Here is a 20512-nt window from a genome sequence, read left to right on the forward strand (position 1 = left end):
TGCAGAAACAGCCAGGAATATGTTTGCAAGCATGAAATCAATCTGGCCAGGAAGTCATATAGTACATGCACATACAACACAAGATGCTCATTTCATGAAAGGGAGTTTGGTTCATTACTGAGGATCTCATTTTGTGCCAGAAGCAGGAGAGATGACTACCAGAATTTGCATAGAAGAAGTTGCATACAGAAGAACCCATTACCTTTCACCCAAAAATATTTTGTTTTCGAGGAATATATTATATTTTACTCCTCCTAATATGGTATCCTATAGCCTATGGTCATTTTAGACATTGGGAATCAAGTATCACTACATGGTAATTAATTCTGTGCCAATGATGCCAGTTGTGTTCTAGACCTTTAAATTGTTTTTGTGAACATTTTAGTGAATTTAGTCTTGTCCTTGGCACCCAACGAGATAAGGAGTTTAATATCCTAACCTCAACTAGGGAACTAAAAACAGAAATCTGACTGGCTGCAATGAGTTTCTGCTTTACTTTAGATCCACTCCTTACCAATTTTTATCCATATAGCAAGTTGGTCTTGTGCACCTTAGGCTTAGATACAATGACTAGTACAGGAGGCCCTAACCTAAGGTGGCAAAACTGTAGAATAACCTAAGATACAATGACTAGTACAGGAAGCCCTAACTTAAGGTGGCAAAATTGTAGACTAACCTAAGATACAGTGACTAGTACAGGAAGTTCTAACCCAGGGCGAAAAATTGTAGAATAACCCAAGATACAATGACTACTACAGGAAGCCCTAACCTAAGGAGGCCAAATTTTAGAATAACCCAAGATACAATGACTAGTACAGGAAGCCCTAACCTAAGGTGGCAAAATTGTAGAATAACCTAAGATACAATGACTAGTAGAGAAAGCCCTACATTGTAAAATAACCCAAAATAATCATAATAATTCATGATTATGATTACATAGAGGGAATGTATAATATGGTAGTAAATATGTATATTCTGTATTAGTCTAAAATAAAGAAAAATTAAAAAAGTGATTAAATAAATTAAAAAATACGTATATTTAAAAGATTAAAATTTAAAAAATCCACAAAAATAAAGAAATAAATTACAGAAATAAATAAACATAAAAATAAAGATTTTTTTTTACATAAAGCAAAAAAGCACAAAAATAAAAGAAAAAATAATGACAAATTAAAAAAATAACACAAAACATAAAGAGAATTAAAAAAAGTCATTGCATAAATTAAAAAAACAACAAAGAGGACAAATATATGTAATGAAGGAGTAATTTAAAAAAATAATATAATTGTTATAAATATTTTTTTTCCAAACGTTGCAGACTTATTAAACATTATGATCCAAACTGTAATTGATATACATACATTTTGATAGGCGTGCACAATTTTTGACATTTCCTAAACAGGAATGGGAATTAGAAAGCATATTTTTTTCCCCTCCATAACAATGGGGTCATATATTATTTTCTTTAAGTCTAAGATGCACAAGGGTATTGCTTTATAATTTTAATTTTATGATGGTCTAAAGAACAGATAAAGATATTTTATTATTGTGTGACATGCAAATAAAAAAATACCAAAATGTTAAAAATAAATAAATAAAAAAATCTAAAGCTTTAAGAGGTGCATCTTGATGTACTTTGTTGTAAATGATCAGTCAATGAAGATATTAGCAATAATGTCTCAAGAATGCAGAGAATAGCTAAGAAATTTAATTTATAGCAGCTATATAATTACTGGTTTATACTATGTGATTGATGAATGTTTTCTTTATCTAACACCCACGTGCTACAATTTTCTAACGCTATGAATGAATTTACATTTTAATTTCCGAATGTGTATAATGGGGCTAGTAACAGCAAATGTAGAATTTTACCGGGAATCTGAGAAAGAATCATAACATACAGTTCCTTTTTTCTTTTATTTTTTTTTCTTGCGGGTTGTAAATGTGTTTCAGAAAATCTCTAAATTTAGAAGGGAAGCATGGAAACGAGACTAAGTGTTGCTTGCAGGCATCACGTGAGGAGTACGGTTCACCTAATTAGTTTATATTTTTAGCCAATGCCAGAAAGTTCTCTAGAGCAAAAGAATGTCCTTTTACTGTGCGTCTTCATGTGCATCACTGTAATTGTCTGCCTTTTGAAACTGCTCTATAAAATTGTAAAAAAAAATTGGGGTAAACAAAGAACTGTAGATCAGGTTTTTTAAAATTTGCTATCGTAAAATCTAAATGATTACAAGGAAAAATATTCTTTAACCTTTATAATTTACGGGCTACTATTTGCACATTTTTTTATTTTTAGATTCGAAAGAAAATTAAATTAAAGTTTCAATTTTAGAAATCATTTTTTTAATTTGCTATTATAAAATGTGAAAGATTACAAGAAAAAAAATGTTTTTTAACCCTTTTAATTTACAGGAACATTTTCTTATTTCATTTTCTTATTTTTAGGTTTGAAAGAAAATCAAATTGAAGATTCAGTTTTAGAAATCAATTTTTAATTTGCTATTATAAAATGTGAAAGATTACAAAAAAAGGTTGTTGGTTTTTAACCCTTTTAATTTATGGGTACATTTTCTTATTTTTAGGTTTGAAAGAAAATCAAATTGAAGAGGAAAATCTTGAAATCATAAAGATTTATTCAATTTGCTATTATAGACTCTGAATAATTACAAGAAAAAATGTTTGTTTTTTTTAACTCTTAATTTGTGGGTTACTGTTTGTACATTTTCATATTTTTGGTTTGAAAAAAAATCAATTAGAAAAGTCAATTTTTTAAATCATAGAGAGTTTTTTAAGTTTCCTAATATAAAATCTAAATGATTATAAGAGAAAAAATATTTTTTAACCCTTTTAATTTATGGTTTCATTTTCTTAGTTTTAGGTTTGAAAAATTTTTTTGGGGGGAGGCAATTCTTTAAATCATATAGATTTTTTTTTATGTACCATTATAAAATCTAAATGATTACAAAAAAATATATATTTTTTAACCCTTTTAATTCATGGGTATATTTTCTTAGTTTCAGGTTTGAAAGAAAAACAAATTTTAGAGGCAATTCTTTAAATCATATATTTTTTTAATTTACTATTATAAAACCTGAATGATTACAAGAAAAAAATGTTTGTCTTTTTACCCCTTTTGATTTATGGGTTTATTTACTTAGTTTCAGGTTTGATAGAAAAACAAATTGAAGAAGCAATTTTTGAAATCACATAGACGTTTTAGTTTGCTATAATAAAATCTGAGAAAATGTTTTTAAGTCTTTTAATTTATGGGTACATTTTCTTAGTTTCAGGTTTGAAAGAAAATCAAATTGAAGAGACAGTTTTTTAAATCGTATATAATTTTTTAAATGAGTACTGTAAAATCTGAATAATTACAAGAAAATATGTTTTTTACCATTTTACTTTATGGGTAGTATTTATTTATTATTTATTATTTATTTATTGGGTATTTATACATTTTTAATTTTAAAATGAATTTGAGGGACAATTTTAGAAATTGTATAAAAAAATAAGTTTAAAAGTAATCTTTAGAAGAATTAAAAAAAATGTAAAAGAAAAAAAAATCTTATTTTTTACTTGTACCTCTAGTGTATTTATGTATGTATGAATGTCTGAATGTCTCCTTACAAACAGGTGAGAAGATCCATAGGGCTCTTGGACCGCCTTCATAATGTTTCCCAATTTTTGGTAGCAGTAGATAATAGTGAAACCAGGGATATTCTAATATTACTTGTACTTGAATTTGGTATCTGCATGAAAATGTAATCACTGGAAATAGATTTTTTTTTCTCATTGTAATACTCATTGTGGATGAACACCATCTGTTGCATTTAAAAAAGAGTTTACGACAACAACAAAAAAAATGTTTTGGCCTCATTCTTGGGAACTCATGCATAAATCGGAGATGTTGTCCATACCAGTCATCAGATTTGGCCTCATATTTTTCCAGTGCAAATGAGGAAATGAGACCAGTGATTTGACCTTTCACTACTGGCAACCTCTCCGATTTCTGCCTTGGCTAGTTCTCATGATCAATGAGATACATCAGAATTTCAAAAAAGTTTAGAAATTCATCCTTCGTTCTGCTACTTTTAAATCATGGATTGGTCATCGTAGTTCTTTTCTCTCCTTCTTCTGTCAACCAATTCTAAAAATTAAGCCAACAGTGAACCAACCCCCTTTGCGGAACAAGAAACAAAGGACGAGAGTTAAAATTGGAACCAGTAAATCATCATCTTCATCATCTCAACAAACATACATCAAGCACCAGGGCCTCTGGCACTCTCAGATAGAAATGCATCTTAGAAGTATTACTTTGATTCAAAGAGCAGAGTATTCACACAGAAAAGCACCTTCGGAATACTCCTCTCATGGAAAAGAGCCCCTTACGTAGACTCTTCCGATTTTTGTAGTGTCTTTAAGGTACTCATCATTGTCATCATCATCGAATGGCTGGCTAAATTTGTACATTTTCAGATTTTTGAAGTCTGGAAGGAAAATATACCTTTTTTTTTTTTTTGCATATAACATTAAATATCATTGTTACAGTATAACATGCAAAACACATGCTGGCTAGGAAAATGCAACCTTTAAATAGTATTTTTGAACTTTTTTGTTTTGTTATAGCTTTCCAGTTCCTTTTTCCTTGTATTGTTAAATTTCTTGTTGATGCGTGTTATCGCACCCGTAGCAGACAACTGCCTTGCAAATAGTCAAAGTGATCAACACATTCTTCTCATCGTTCCAGTGCAATCCACTTGTATAGAACCTCAATTTAAAAAATAGAAGTATCCAGTTTATTTATTTTATTTTTTTATTAAACAGTTCTTTTTTTCTTCCACGTCTTCATCTTCTTCTTTGCAGCCGATTAGATTGCGCAACCACTTTTCCCATGAACGTTTGGGAACAACCATTGATTTCCATCATTTGAATTGATTTTCTTTGAGATTTTTTTTTTGCCATACTTTCCATTTTTTGTATTTTCACATTTTTATTCCCGTTACCTTGTATTTTCTTTAGTTCCTGTTTTGTGTCATTATTTCAAAATTTTATTTTATTTTTTTTTGTAATTATTATATTATGATTCGAAAATCATGGTGTCGGAAGGAGATTGTGTACATGGGAGGAAATCAATTAATTCACAGTGACAGCTTCCGCCTGCATATATCGAACAAGGACAGGACTCTCCTTATAATTTTCTGTGTGAGGACGAGAAAAGAAACAAAAAAAAAGGAGAAAGGAGGAAGGAGGAAGGAGACAGGAGGGAGTGTGACACAGGTAAAGATAGTGGAAGGGGAAAGGGGGAGAAAAGAGAGAAAGAAAGGAGAAGTGGACTCAGCTTTCTGACAAAAAACAAAAACACCAGTCAACAGAGCCATGCACCAAAAAAGATTAGATAGCTATGGGAATGCCACCATGTTAAGCTACATTATATACATATTTTCATTAATTAGGTTGTATTTTTTTTAATTTAGGAACATGCAGTCAGGCAGACTCATTATTGCTTGCAACAGTAGATCATGCACAGAAAGTAGTAAGGAGGTGTAAGGGTAGCAAAATACATACATACACACACAAATATATATATATATACATGTATATATATATATACACACACACATGTATATATATATAAATACGCATATGTTTATATATATATGATATATGGCTCATAAAATCCTGAGTATGGTGGTGAGGAGTGATCAGGAAGCACAAAGCAGCTCCATAGGAATAAGATCAAGGTTTAATAAAAAAAAAAAAGAAAGAAAGGGAAATAAATAAGAATGACGATCCCCTCCCCCACCGAAAAAATAAATAAAACAAGTTAATGTATTGGAGAATTATAAGTATATATATCTATATATCTATATATTTAAACAAGTTTTCTGTAAGATTATTAACAAATGTATTTTGTATGTATCTATATATATCTATATATAGATATATATATATTTATAATTTTTAAACTTTTTTTCATAGTTTCACCTTCATATTTCAAGAAGAAAATTCTTAAGAACAATAAATAATCATATAGTTTAAAAAAATTATACCCTTGTATCCCTCTCCGCCCTAAACAAAAACCTCCTTTGGCTTGTGCCTCCTTAGCGGAAGAGCGTTTCTTACTCCACAACCGGCATCTTCCCGGAGCACAGCTATTTGATTCAGTAGGGGGAGTCACGAAAGTCTTTTTTTATTACATACTTCTCAGCAAAGTGCAAAATGTTTTTGTTTTTTTTTTGTCTTTGTTTTTTTTTCTTATATTAAAAGCCAAACTTGATTTTTTTTGTTTTCTTAAATATATCTGCATATAATCTATACTTTTTCATCATCCTGTTAAAAAATAACAAAATTTGTTAAAGTCTCTGTCTTATTTTTTGTTCTTTTTGCCATTGTTGACTTTTATTTTTTATTTTTTTTGTAGTTATTACTAGTTAAAGGTTCCCCTTATGAGTTGAGTCCATGCTATAAGATGGAGGGAATGGGAGACCGCGGGCGTCTCACTGCCGATGGTGACCCAAATGGGGTAGAGAGAGGAGACAGTCTGAGCGTATTTCCACTCATGCCAGCTATGCTGTTTAGACTCCGGGATTTTTCATAACCTTGAATATCCATGAGATAAATAAAAAAAAAAGGAAAAAAAAAAAGATTATGAAGCGTAACTGATTTTTCCCAGAATTATGGACAGGGAAACTTCATACAGTAAAAGCTAGAACAGTGGCTACTCAGAAATAAAACCAACCTGATATATGTCCATTTTCATACTCGCACATTTTTTTTTTATTATTTGGAAAAAACTAAAATTTCTGCTTAAAAAATGACCACGACAATTTTTTTTATACAAGGTGCATTAAAGACTATAGATGTGTCCACCATTACCTGTCCATGAACATTGTTAAAGGCAATATGTCAGCAAGATTTTACACTTCAAACTATTTATATGCACATGTTGCTCTGTCAAAGACAAGTCCAGAAATACCTATAATACCAATAATAGACAGTCTATTCCTCTATTACTGAGAAATCAGTGATTTAATTGATATGCAAATGAGGCTGAAGGAGTATGGTGGATCTGAAGCTTCCGTCACTCCAGCTCTATTGCTCGCCCAGCGCCACCTCCTCCTACTTGACTGATTGCTCCTTTGCCTGTAGTCACATAGCATAGATGCTGTTAGTCAAGAAGTAGGAGGCAACACTGGGTGGGATTAGAGCTGGAGTGATTGAGGCTTCAGATCTACCATAGCTCTTCAGTCTCATTTGCATATCCATTCAAACTCTGATTTCTCAGTAACGAAAGAACAGACTGAGAATAGAGTTGGAGTGATGGAGTCTTCAGATCTATCATAGCTCTTCAGCCTCATTTCCATATCCATTCAAACTCTGATTTCTCAGTAACGGAAGAACAGACTGAGACTAGAGGTGGAGAGATGGAGTCTTCAGATCTACCATAGCTCTTCAGCCTCATTTGCATATCCATTCAAACTCTGATTTCTCAGTATCGAAAGAAGAGACTGAGAATAGAGCTGGAATGATGGAGTCTTCAGATCTACCATAGTTCTTCAGTCTCATTTGCATATCCATTCAAACTCTGATTCCTCAGTAACGAAAGAAAAGACTGGAAATAGAGCTGGAGTAAGGGAGTCTTCAGATCTACCATAGCTCTTCAGCCTCATTTGCATATCCATTCAAACTCTGATTTCTCAGTAATGGAAGAACAGACAGGTCATGTAAATGTATTGATGGACTTGTATGTATATGTACTGTAGTTTATCTTTAAGTATTCTAATTTTTGTACTACATTTTTTCAAAACCCTTAAAGGCTGCAATGTACATCACAACCACAAGGGGACACATATTGACATATATCATATAAACAATTCCCAACAGGACATCGGGAAATCATGTTATGTTTTGTTTTTTGTTCAAGGTTGGCTATCTTGTGCCTTTCATCCTGGGATATGCCGAGTATAAAGGAAAGATAATGAAGGACACATCTATAATTGGCCCATCAGTCAACATGAGACAAGTTGTTGTCACATTTAGATGAATGTCATCCATCAACTGGATATTTGGTCCGAAGGCTTTGCTGGAGCCAGGAGATATGTTATGTGTCTGCTCTTGAAGGCAGTTTCTGATGGAGTTGACCAAACCTAGAACTTTTCACCAAACTTAGAACTACCCTCATTTTTGGTTGGGTCTTATCAGCTGTCAGGAGACAACACCATGTCTTGTATGTCTACATAACGTACGTTAGCACCTTGTTGGGTAAAATCAACAAAATCAAGGGTTTTTTGTGAAAGTATTCAAGGCAAGGGTCTTAGAGAATATTATGACCTTCCTTTGCACATGACAGGACATATATTTGGCATTGATGCTTCTGAGCAGACACCGTATCATCAAATTGCAAACACAGCTCCAAGCACAAACATTTAAGGTAGCGACACAAGCAAGTTACAATGTGACCATTTCCAATGAATAAAAACATCTGGGTGATATCTTGAAAGCTGGTGCAGAGCAGTATACATAATTTTTAGGTCTGATCGATTGGTGTAGGCAACGACATATATTTCCCTTGCATAAGCTTTCAAAAATGCACCACAGAAAAAAAATAATTCATATAAATCATAAAACTCCAATTTTACTTTTTGACGTTCAGTTTTGGATAATATTATTTTTAGGGTAATGGTTGTATTTTGATTAAATTCAGGTCTTTTGGTTGGTCCCTTACTTTGGTCTACTGATATCTCCAAACTGGTTCTTCGGCTATTGGGAGACTATGACTGTGAGGCACTTGCAGGCTTTTCTGAAGACAATCGTCTTATGATGGTGGCTTCAGTGGGGTTGATCTACTACTGTAAGTTAAGTGATTTGCTTAGGGATTATTATTGTATGTATACGGACATAATTTTCCGTGTAGTAAGCCATGTCGTAAATTCTCATCTCTGAAGCATTACAGGGCATCCATTGAAATCAGTAGACATCTGGTGAGTCAAGTGGCCTCCTTCATTTTGCTGCTGTGTGTTATGGCACACACTCTCCTTTTAAAACTATATACTTATACCTTGGGTATGTTCCTGCTTGGCCAATTTGTAGAAATTTGTAGAAATAAAATTTGCATCTGAGAGTATTCCCCCTTGAGGTTTATTTTATAGCAAAAACTTGGGAAAACAGGTCAGTTGTGTCGGAAAGCAGAAACCTATCAGTTGCTTAACTATCATCTGAGCTCCACTAGGATAATAGTCTTTGAAGATCCGGGTGGGAACCATAGCTGGAGACCAGGCTAGTCTGGTACTGCCCTTGGTTGGCTCTTCTGAGAACCGTATTGGTGATTGACAGGTCTTTCCTTATGTACACGTGAGGAAAATAAAGTGCTGGAAAAACAATGGTGCAGTTAGGGTTTGATCTTGAATACAAAAGTGGAGTAATAGTGTGGAGCTCCTCACATTGGGAGGTTGTGATCAGTCACAACTGCTATCAATGCATAGAAACACGGTTGCCGCGTCCCTCGTGGAGTATCAAAAGGAGAAGATGGAGAAAAGGGTTAACAACCCGAGCTGCCATGAAAAATCCAAAGGACTTTTAAAGTCGACCAGTGATTTTATTCAATGCGTTTCGGAGATCGCAGTCTCCTTCATCAGAAAATCACATCAGGAGACAGCGATCTCCAAAACGGGTTGAATAAAATCACTGGTCAACTTTACAAGACTTGTGGATTCTTCACGGCAGCGCGAGTTGTTAACCCTTTTCTCCATCTTCTTTTATCTACACGTGAGGGAGAGACTGGTCAATAACTAGCTGTAGTGCTGGGAGCAACCAGCCAGAGGCAGTGCCGGCCTAGTTAGATCTCCACCTATGGTGCCTGTTGGAACTTCAAAGTATATTATATGAGAAATTCTGGAATGTTTCAGAGAATAGTATGCCTGCAGTCATGGTTTTTGTAGCATGAATCTCCTTATTGGTTCCCTTTCTTCACCCAAAACCAAGAACCTTCCTCTTTCTGGTTTCAACCAATGCTTTGTAATGTTTCACATGTCCTGTGATGGTGCTCCAGATAGACTGAACACTTTGGGAATGACGTTCATAACTATCATAGCAAACCAGCCCCACTGAAGATGACCAACTTCTCTGCTAACAATAACCCCTTTAGGGTCATTTATTTGGGCTCCTAGATGGTTTCGCTGGGTCTCCTTAAAGGAACACTAAACCTACAAAATAAATTTAAATTATACAAGAAATATAGTTGTCCTCACTGTTAATTAGTCTGCAGCATTTTTTGCGTGATCCTGAAACAGTCAGTCTTGTAGAAATCCTGCAGAGAACACAGTGGTTAATCTCTTACTGATCAGTTCCATCTTTGGCTAGTGCCAGCCTAAATCCCTACCCACTATGAAAAGGAGGTGGGGCTTATATATCTTTTGTCCTATAGTAGAAAGGGCAGAGGGGAGAGGCTCCTGCTGCAGCCAGTAGATTTTAAACCAGACACACAACAATGAAGAGAAGGAACATGGGTGAGCTTTTGAGACACACAGGGAATATATTTTTCTTAATTTATTTTTTATTATAATTTTAATTTGGGGACAAAAAAGGATCAAAGAAAAAGAGGAGATTAAGGGAGGAAAAGCTGGGATTATTTTTTCTATTTTTTTGTGTGCAATTTCCGTTTCATTGAAGGGTTTGAATATAATTATAACAGCATCTTGTTTTTTTTCCCCAGAAACAGGACCTCAAATAAATACGTCTGAGTCTTAACACCAATCAGAATGATGCTGTTTTTTGGAAAAAAAATCAGCTATGTTTTTCTAATCAGATGCAGACTTTTTCTGAATATTGGTTGAGCTCACAAAACTGACTACCTTCATGCTAAGTGGAGGATAGCCGGTCTTTCAATCTTAAGAGTCGGTGATACATTTGCTTAGCGCTACCTCAATAGCCAATGTAAAGCATGAAGTATAAGCAGGCATGCAGCAAACAAGCCGAGGCTTACAGCAAACAAAAGTCATACACACAATGAAACAAGGCATGGACCCAGCAGCGGGGAAAATAGTCGAGGTTGATGGATCTTGATCATTTTACTGTGGACACATGCAACTTTCTCCTGCTAAGAGTTCCAGTGCTTTTGTTTTCTTTTTGCTTGTGTTAAATCTCAGTGATCCAATATAATCTATGATCGTAAGATTTTAGTTTTTTGATCCTATGTACTGTCTTTTGCATTGTGTGCGTCCATTCAGAGCAGACATCTAAACATCAGATTCCACTTATTTGATCCCGGCCCCTTGATAAGTATTTGGTTCCGCACAGAAAGAAAGCACAATTCTCACAGTAATGACATCTCCGCCAACCTTACCCACTGCACTTATACACTATTAACAGTGGGCACCACACCGCTAAAAGCATGAATTATTTACAACATTTGGACTGTAAGTTATTGGACCTGACTTGCCTCAAAAGTCGGCACTGAAAAAATCAGCTTCAAGGTTTTACTAGAGCTAAGAGGGAACAAGATAAAACACACACGCACATACACACAAAAAAAAAGAAAAAAAAGGAGCTCAATATCAGAAAAAATTGGGTCAAGAAACAAAATATTTTACGGTTAATTTTAAACTTTTGTAAGATTTATATTATTTTTCCTGCGGATAGGTGATAACTTACTGATTTGTAGAGTCTGACCACTGGAACCCGCAACTGGGAAGATTTTATCCCTTGACGGGGACCTTTAATTCCGAAATGGTGCCGGTAGATCAGACGTCTTACCAACTCTTTATTCATTCTCGAAGGGGATGCCAGATAAACTCAACACTTGGCAGTCTCATAGAGAATGAACGGAGTGGCTTTTGAACATTTTGCACCGGAGATGAAAGTGCGGGATCAGTGGAGTTCCCAACTGGTCGGACCCCAACATGTCAACAAGTTATCACATATTACATGGGTAGGTGATAACTTGTCTTCACCGGACAACCTCTTTAAATGGAAGTTGTACAAGATTAGAAAAACATCTCTGCTTTCGTCTAGAAACATCGCCCCTTCTTTCCCCGCCTTGGATTATTTGTGGTAGTAATGCTTAGCTCCTTGTACAGAGCCCAACCAGTGGACAGAGGTGGCGATAATCCAAGAAGAAAGCAGATTTTCTAATCTGGCATAAGCCGCTCCAAGAAGCAGCCATTTTGTTGGCCTTACCAATATTGAAGCAACCATCGAATTTACAAATTATAATATCACTCTCCTGCTGGTTTATAAAGAACTGCTAGTCCTTAAGGAGATCTTTTAGGTTCTTCCTGCCTGATCTCTTAAAGAGGTTGTACAGGATATATGGTTTTGCTCTATTGCAAATAGCGCCACACCTATCGACAGGTTGCGTGCAGTTTCGCAGTCAGACCCATTTACTAAACCTTAATATTAGACACACTCCATGGATAGGTGTGGCGTTGGTTTTAGAAGAAGCAGGCATGTTTTTCATATCATTGACATCTCCATTAGGTTCCTAACACCTGTTAGCCCTTCAGGGATCAGTGCCATCATCCAGACCTCCATTTGGATTATGTAAAATCCAGAAGACAGAATATTTGTTTATTTGTAAAATGGGATGAATCATGGCGCCATTCTAATTCTGATCTGTTCTGGATCCAAAAGGTGTCATAAGCTTGAAGGAACATACAAAAAATATACTTAAATCTTAGAGTTCATGGTAAATATGGTTTTGGGCATGATAGTGAATCCAAGCACTCATTCAGACGTCTGTTTTAGGCATGATACTAAACCTAAGGGCTCATTTAGACGCCTGTTTTGGGTATGATACTAAATCTAAGCTCTCATTCAGACATCCGATTTAGGCATGATACTAAATTTAAGGGCTCATTCAGACGTCTGTTTTAGGCAGGATACTAAATCTAAGGGCTCATTCAGACGTCTGTTTTAGGCCTCTGCCACACTCACGTGAAATTCACGCACGTGCCGAGAGACACGTATTTCCCCTGCGTGTTGCGTGCAGGTAAGTACGTGTCTCTGGTATGTGCGGGTCACGTGTGTTCTACGTGTGCTATCCGCGATAGCACACGTAGAACCGGTAATTAACATACTCACCTGGTCCTTCCTGCTGTCCGCGCTGCTGTCCGTGGTGCTGATTCTCGGTCTCCAGCCCTCCCGTCTCCCCGCTGCTGCTGCTGCCAGGCAGTGAAGTGAATATTCAATGAGAATAATGAGCGGCGGTCGGCAGCAAGAGGCAGCAGCGGCAGAGACAGGAGGGCTGGAGAAGGTGAGTAAATGTTTTGGTTTTTTTTCACTGACACGTGTGTTTTCTCCGGCGCGTGTCACACGGGACCGCATCCACACTACACTTGTGTGGTACGGGTGCGGGCCGTGTGACACCCGTGCTGTGGGAGAAAACACTGACATGTCAGCGCTTTGAAAAACGCACACACGTACAAACGCACACGGACACACGTTCCGTGTGGTTTTACGTGTGTGTGCCTGCTACAATAGGGTAGCATTGCTTAACGTGTCTCCGTGCCGCCGGTACGTGTAAAAAATGACAAACACGCGCCGGCGGCACGGATGTGTGTCACAGGCCTTAGGCAGGATACTAAATCTAAGGGCTCGTTCAGACGTGTGTTTTAGGCAGGATACTAAATCTAAGGGCTCGTTCAGACGTCTGTTTTAGGCAGGATACTAAATCTAAGGGCTCATTCAGACATCTGATTTTCACGTCCAATGCTCTCTATGGTTTTCACGGATAGCACTCGCACCTGTGATAGTCTATGGGGCCATTCCCAAGTCCGGTGGTCCGTGACTGAGGGTTGGATCAAAATTAGCAATCTACGTCTATGGGTCAATGAAAAGATCAGAGTGTTGTCCAATTGTCACATACTTTCATAATGGAGAAAGAAAAATTTCCTCCACCTACGGGAAAAAATTAATGACACACAGACCAATTTCAAAATCAAAGTTTGATGCCAAAAATCGGTCCATTTTCCTCATACATGGAAAAATCAGATGTCTGAATGAGAGTATGTCAACACTACAGAAATTTCAGATTTTGTCTCTTCCAAGGAAGACACACTGGGATCGAACTGGGCTAATCCATGGGAATATCCATATTAAAGGGGTATAAATGCTAAAGAGACCCCAATAAAAAAGCACAAACTCTCCTCTTGGACTGGTGCCATTCCAGCCATGCAGTAATGTGACACTGTTATGCCAAGTAAGCGCTGCAGCCTATCAGCAGCTGCCGATTGGCTGCAGCCTTCACAGTTCACTGATTGACTACAATGGTCATGTGATAATGTTTTGTTGGGAGACACAGAGCTGACATCACTGGAGCGCCACCAGTCCAAGAGGTGAGTATGTGTTTTGTTATTATGTTAGTGGAACCACTTTGGCATCTTGGAAGGGATTCTCCTCTTATGGAAGAATGTGGTGTCTACATACAACTGGGCAGCAAATCTCTCTTATCTCACGCTCCAAGCCACAATCAACAATCAGGTAAAAAGTTTTCTTGTAATTTTTCAGAGTTTCACCAAGATGGGCTCATTAAACTTAATTTGATCTTTGAAATGGAAGCACAATTTCAGTCCGAACCTGAAGTAGAATAGGTTGAGGCATCACTAAGATGACCTGGGCTGCTAAAGGATGGAGGCACACACTTCTAGATTTCAGTTACCCCTAAATGCTATGTGCACAGTGAGGTTTTTGGGGGAGTTTTTGGAGCAGAAACTAAGCGGAAACTCACCAAATCCTCCTAAACAAAATTTGAGTCTACACTAAAATTCACATAGCCTAAAGGGGTTTCCCAGTTTCTGAAAACCCTTGTATGCCGATTGCAGTTTACTCACTCTTCCTGGGTCCCCTGAGTCTCCACCACTGCTCTCAGTGTCTTTTATTGTTTGTACCAGTGACGTCACCTCTACAGCGCTGCAGCCAATCAGTGAGTTTAGCTTAGCTCAGATAGAGCGACTGAGCTCAGTTATTGGTTGCAGCACTGCAGACAAGAGCAAACACCGGGAGAAGTAATGGAGATTCAACGCTAGATCTGGGGAGTGTAAGAAAGGCATAGTTGCTTATATTTTAACAAATTGCAGTTGGGGACAAAGGTTTTAAAAACTGGGCAATCTGTTTTAGTAGCCCTTAATTGGCATGACAAGCAGCTTGCCCTTCCATGGTTCGCGCACGAACACATGAATATTGTCTACACTGGATTCAAGATGCTAATTTTAAGGAACCATACAGGATTCATATAAGTAATTCTTCCAAACACTACACTTTACTTTACCCTTTGACAGATGTCTGTCAATGTTGGCCAATACTGGATAAATTCAACTTTGGAAGCCCACTGGGATAAAACCTTGTTGGTCATGTATAGAGAAAATTTAAGGAGTCCAACTAATTAACGTTTCGTGATTTTTGCCCTTATTTGAATGTATTATTGTTATTGTTATTAGTAAACAAACACTGTAAACACTGGTTTATCTTTCATTATTGTAAACTATTCTCCAAGACTGAGCAAACAGCCATATCATCATTTTGTACAAGGATGGGTGAAAGAATCTTGGCCAAAAAAAGAAGACCTCTACGACAAGTCAACAAAATCACCCAATACAAGTCAGATCTTGGGTAGATCCCAATTGGTTTTCGGTGGAGTGGTGGCTACGTTATATGGTTTCTGTTCATTGAAATGGATGAGTGTTACAGAAATGGATGAGTGAAAGCACTCCATGTCTTCCATTAACTGGTTGGCTGCCCTTTTTCTTATGTGGTCATGTTTGGGCTTAAAGAGAGTTCTAATGTCTGGAGGACCCAACTGATCTTGTCTTGTTTATGGATCTCTTAGAAGTATTTTTTTTAGGGTGGAGGAAGGGGACCTCCTTAAAGCAGCATTCCAGCCTAAAGTATGTGTCACCGTACTAGTGAAGAGTTGACAAATGCTACATTAGGGAGGGTCTGATTGGCATAAGAGGAAGCACTGTTCCCCCATTCTCATCAGCCACAAGGACACAATTAGCAGGAGCTTGAACGGAGCAGTGGTCGTGTCCTGCCCGACTCTATGGCATTGAGGAAAACAGCTGAGCAATGTCCACTTCTATTGGGGCTCCCATACACATCAGCTGGTTGCCCAGTATTAATGAGGGTCTTATTGGCATAAGAGGAGGCATCACTCCTCCATTGTCATCAGCCATAAGGGCTCAACTAGAAGGAGCTTCAATGATCAATGGAGCAGTGGTCGTGGTTGAGCGTTCTCCGCTTCTATGGGGGCTCCCATACACATTAGGTAGTAGCCCAATATTAGAGGGCGTTTGATTTGCATAAGTGGAGACACCGTTCCTCCATTCTCATCAGCGAGAAGAGCACATCTAAGAGGAGCATGAATGGAGCAGTGGTCTTGTCCAGCTCGACTCTATGGCACTGATGAAATACCCTTCTACTATGGGGGCTCCTATATATATCAATGTGCATGGGGACCTTATGACTACAGTATTAGTAATATATATATATATATATATATATATATATATAAAAATATATATATATATAAATATATATATATATATATGTATTTTATATATATTTTATATATATATATATATATATATGTTAATTATAATACTTTTCTTACTAATATCAGCAGTCAGCTATAAGGTGGATTTGTCACCAAATTTTATGCAATACAAGCTGTGTTCCATACTGGATAGCTCACTTAGACCTGATGAGGCTGGTGTACTTTTTTGCCACCCCTGCATAACTCTATTAGAATGTTTTGTTACCTAAAATTTAGTAGTTGAGCATTCTAGGCCTTCAGCTCAAGCCCTATGTAAGTACACCAGGCTTATCAGGTCTAAGAGATTTATATATTAATATCTACAATTTTTATTGATCTGCTTTAAAACTTAAAAAGGGTTGTATGGAATAAAAAAAACATGGCTTCTTTTTTTTCCCTAAGAAACATTACCATCATTGACTGTAGGCTATTTTTGGGGTTGTACTTGAAAAGGGTTGAGCTGCAATACCAATGTCAGCCTATGAACAAGAGTGGCACTGTTTCTCAAAGACAGGAGCCATATTTTATTAGTCACATATAACCTATCTATCGGTGTGATGGCCAACAGTTGATAAAGTGATGACCAACAGTTGACCTATCTGTTATCTATTTATCTACTGTCTCTATCTGAAATCTATTTATAAATAAGCTTTTTTTTCTTTTTATAAAATATTATTATACAGTTTAATATATAAATCAGATTTCCCCATTGATACAAATTCTAAAGGCAAGTTTTAGATTTCTATCGGGGAACCACAGGCATCATATTTTATGTGATTTAGCACCAGCAGCTGGCTGATTGTACTTGTATAGCTCGGTATGAAGTGCTGCTGTGTAAGAGACTCGAAATCTAATTTATATATTTTGTTCCTTTGGTTATATTTGATAATGGGCAAATTAGTAAAAACTCTAAACATTTGATTTTTTTATTTTTTTTTTTACGAGGATTTTCAGAGCTGAAGCTTTCCATGAAATGTGGGTGAAGTTAAGCAAATGGAAAAAGATCAAGGTCCTTTTCGTTTGTGGCATTTTGGGAACCTTAAGTCTAGTGTAATATATATACTTCCCTCATTCAAGAAAAAATAGATATATATACTGTATCTGGTTTCAAGGGATGGAAATCCAATGTTCTTGATCAAATTTCGTCCATGGTATAGATATAGCCCCGATTTATTATAACGAGTGGCCATAGTAGAAGACCTAGTTTAAAGGCATTAAATAGAGTCAACTAGAATCTTGCAGATAAGGGGCAAATACCTAAAAATTGCTGTCCATAGATATGGATGTGGTTGGCTAATATCCTAAAGGCCACTTTACACACAGCGACATCACTAGCGATGTCGCTGGTGACAGCACTCGCCCTCATCGGTTGTGCATCACGGGCAAATCGCTGCCCGTGGTGCACAACATCGCTTACTCCCGTCACACATACTTACCTGCCTAGTGACATCGCTGTGGCCGGCAAACCGCCTCCTTTCTAAGGGGGCGGTTCGTGTGGCATCACAGCGGCGTCACTAAGCAGCCGCCCAATAGAAACGGAGGGGTGGAGATGAGCGGCCGGAACATCTCCGCCCACCTCCTTCCTTCCTCATTGCCGGCGGCCGCAGGTACGATGTTGTTCCTCGTTCCTGCGGTGTCACACGTAGCAATGTGTTCTGTCGATGGAACAACGAACAACCTGCGTCCTCAACAGCAATGATATTTGGGATTAGAACGACGTGTCAACGATCAACAATTAGGTGAGTAATTTTGATCGTTAGCGGTCGTTCGTGCGTATCAGCGACATCGCTAACGAGGCCGGATGTGCGTCACGAATTCCGTGACCCCAACGACATCTCGTTAGCGATGTCATTGCGTGTAAAGCCCCCTGAAGTCATTGTGAAAGGTTCATTAAAGGATCAAATATTGACTTACCGGGGAGATACTGTATATTAACGTGGCACTACATAGACAGCTTTTTTTCTTTCTGGAGGAGAGCTCATTTCCAGATTTTTTTCCCATGTAATTTACTTACACATGGTGCAAGGCTCATTTAGGGGAATATATTGACTTGACAGGGTGCCTATAGGTGACACTTGTACAAAAAAAGTTAGGAGACCTAATTTGTATACTTTTTCCTACGTAATGCCAGAGACACACTTACGAGTGATTCGGCGAATCTCACATCGGCATCACCCGGCACGGTTGCACACTCTCCTGACAGGATAGGGTTGGCCACATGTATTTCTATGCAGCTGAAACAGTCCTGTCCTGAGAGTGCGTGGCTGTGCTGGGTGATACCGATGCGAGACCCGTCGAGTCACTAGCAGGTGTGTCTCTGACCTAACATTGCTTGTAAGACTGGATCTCCTTAATGAGAAACCGAATGTCATGAGCTTGAATACGAACTTTACGCTGGCCATTGAGTTTATTGTTAAAGCTTAAAGAGGACTTGTTACTTGCTCAAAAAAAAAGTTATATAACTGGTAAAAATCCCTGAGCTCCCCTGATTCTGCCACTTTTTTTAGTTTTTCACTGCGTCGCTCCATTGCAGAGATATTCACATTTGTTGCTTTTGGAGCACAGTATGTGAAATCTCTGCTACCAATGAAACCGGCTATTTCTTCAGAGTCTTCTCTTGGGGCGTGTACTTTCACCCTTCTCTCCTCTTTCTGCCAATCACAGCTCGAAATAGCTAGACTTCTAGATCAGCTGACAAGCTGTGATTGGTAGAAATGCTGGAAGAGACAGTAAGTGCAAATAGGGTCTTATCCGAACACACTTTCAGCAATGGTGCTGTAAGGGTAGACTCACCCGGTGTGTTTGTGAGAGTCACAACCACTGTAATACGGCTGTAGCAGAACCCACGTGGAGATGCAGTTCAATTTTGGAGAGAAAAGGATTAATACACCGCGCTACAATAGAAAAGAGGATCTACGCGTTTCAAAGCCCTATGGCTTCTTCCTCAGGACAAATCATATACAACCATGTATACTGTCGTGAGGAAGAAGCTATAAGGCTTTGAAACACATAGACAAATAAAATCATTCCTTCTACATGGATTCTCTTTTCTACAGCAGAGCGGTCTATTAACCCTTTCCACTCCAAAATTCAACTGCATCTCCACGTGGGTGTTGCTGCAGCCGTATTTACACCATTACAGTGGTTGTGACTCCGACAACCACACCAGGTGAGTCTACCCTTACACCACCATTGTTGACAATGTTTTAGGATAACACCCTATTTACTCTTACTGTCTCTTCCAGCATTTTTACCAATCACAGCTTCCTTCTACATGGATCCTCTTTTTTACGGCAAGCGTTGTCTATTAACCTTTTTCTCTCCAAAGTTTAGCTGTGATTGGTAGCAGCTGGGAAGGCGGGGTGAAAGTGCACACACACCCCAGAGAAAACTCTGAAGAAACGCCCAGTTGGACTGCAAGAAGAAATTTCACATACTGCGCTCCAAAAGCAACAAATATGAATATCTCTGCAATGGAGCGACATAGAGAAAAACGGAAAAGAACGTCAGAATCAGGGAAGAACAGATATTTTTACAAAGTTTTTAACTCAGTTTTGTGAGCAAGTGACAGATCAATGTTGAAATGGTCTGGTTGCCAAGAGTAGATACTTAAGGGAGTTAAAATAAACCCTATACACCTAAGACGTCATGCAAGGGAGGTTATAAGGATGTGGATACTCCAGATTTGACCAAAGGTAACCAAATCTGACCAACACCATTCCTTCTGTGGATCAAGCACTAAATTCATTCCAAGTCACCTAATTTGGCAAAAGACGTATCTCTTCTTACCTTGACATAACATTGCTGTCTAATAGGTCCAAATATTATACATATACACTGCATTTATTGTAATCATCTGAGATTTAAGTGCTGATCTCCAGCAGATGCCAGGTACAGCTTGTCGATGATATCAAATGAGCTTTGTTTAGATATTATCGAATGGTGACTTGGCCATTGTGTGATGGTATCTCGAATCAAGAAGAC

The 20512-nt window shown here is 37.5% G+C and overlaps 1 protein-coding gene across 14 annotated transcripts in view; it reads right to left on the reverse strand.

The window, feature by feature from the left end:
* Positions 1–20512, reverse strand: part of LOC142256270 (voltage-gated potassium channel KCNC1-like) — a 258122-nt gene that overhangs the window by 109225 nt on the left and 128385 nt on the right. For 2 of the 14 annotated variants that reach the window (XM_075327865.1, XM_075327864.1), the window contains exon 5: positions 2760–6602. The exons of 1 other annotated variant lie outside the window; for it this stretch is intronic. In XM_075327865.1, the coding sequence (XP_075183980.1) occupies positions 6466–6602 (137 nt within the window). In that variant the 3' untranslated portion in view covers positions 2760–6465. Of the gene's footprint in view, positions 1–2759; positions 6603–10250; positions 10310–11440; positions 11487–20512 lie in introns of those variants that run through there. 11 more of the 14 variants (XM_075327866.1, XM_075327871.1, XM_075327874.1 and 8 more) reach the window with 10 other exon arrangements.

Source organism: Anomaloglossus baeobatrachus, chromosome 11 (genome assembly GCF_048569485.1).
Source record: "Anomaloglossus baeobatrachus isolate aAnoBae1 chromosome 11, aAnoBae1.hap1, whole genome shotgun sequence".
Classification (NCBI taxonomy): Eukaryota; Metazoa; Chordata; class Amphibia; order Anura; family Aromobatidae; genus Anomaloglossus; species Anomaloglossus baeobatrachus.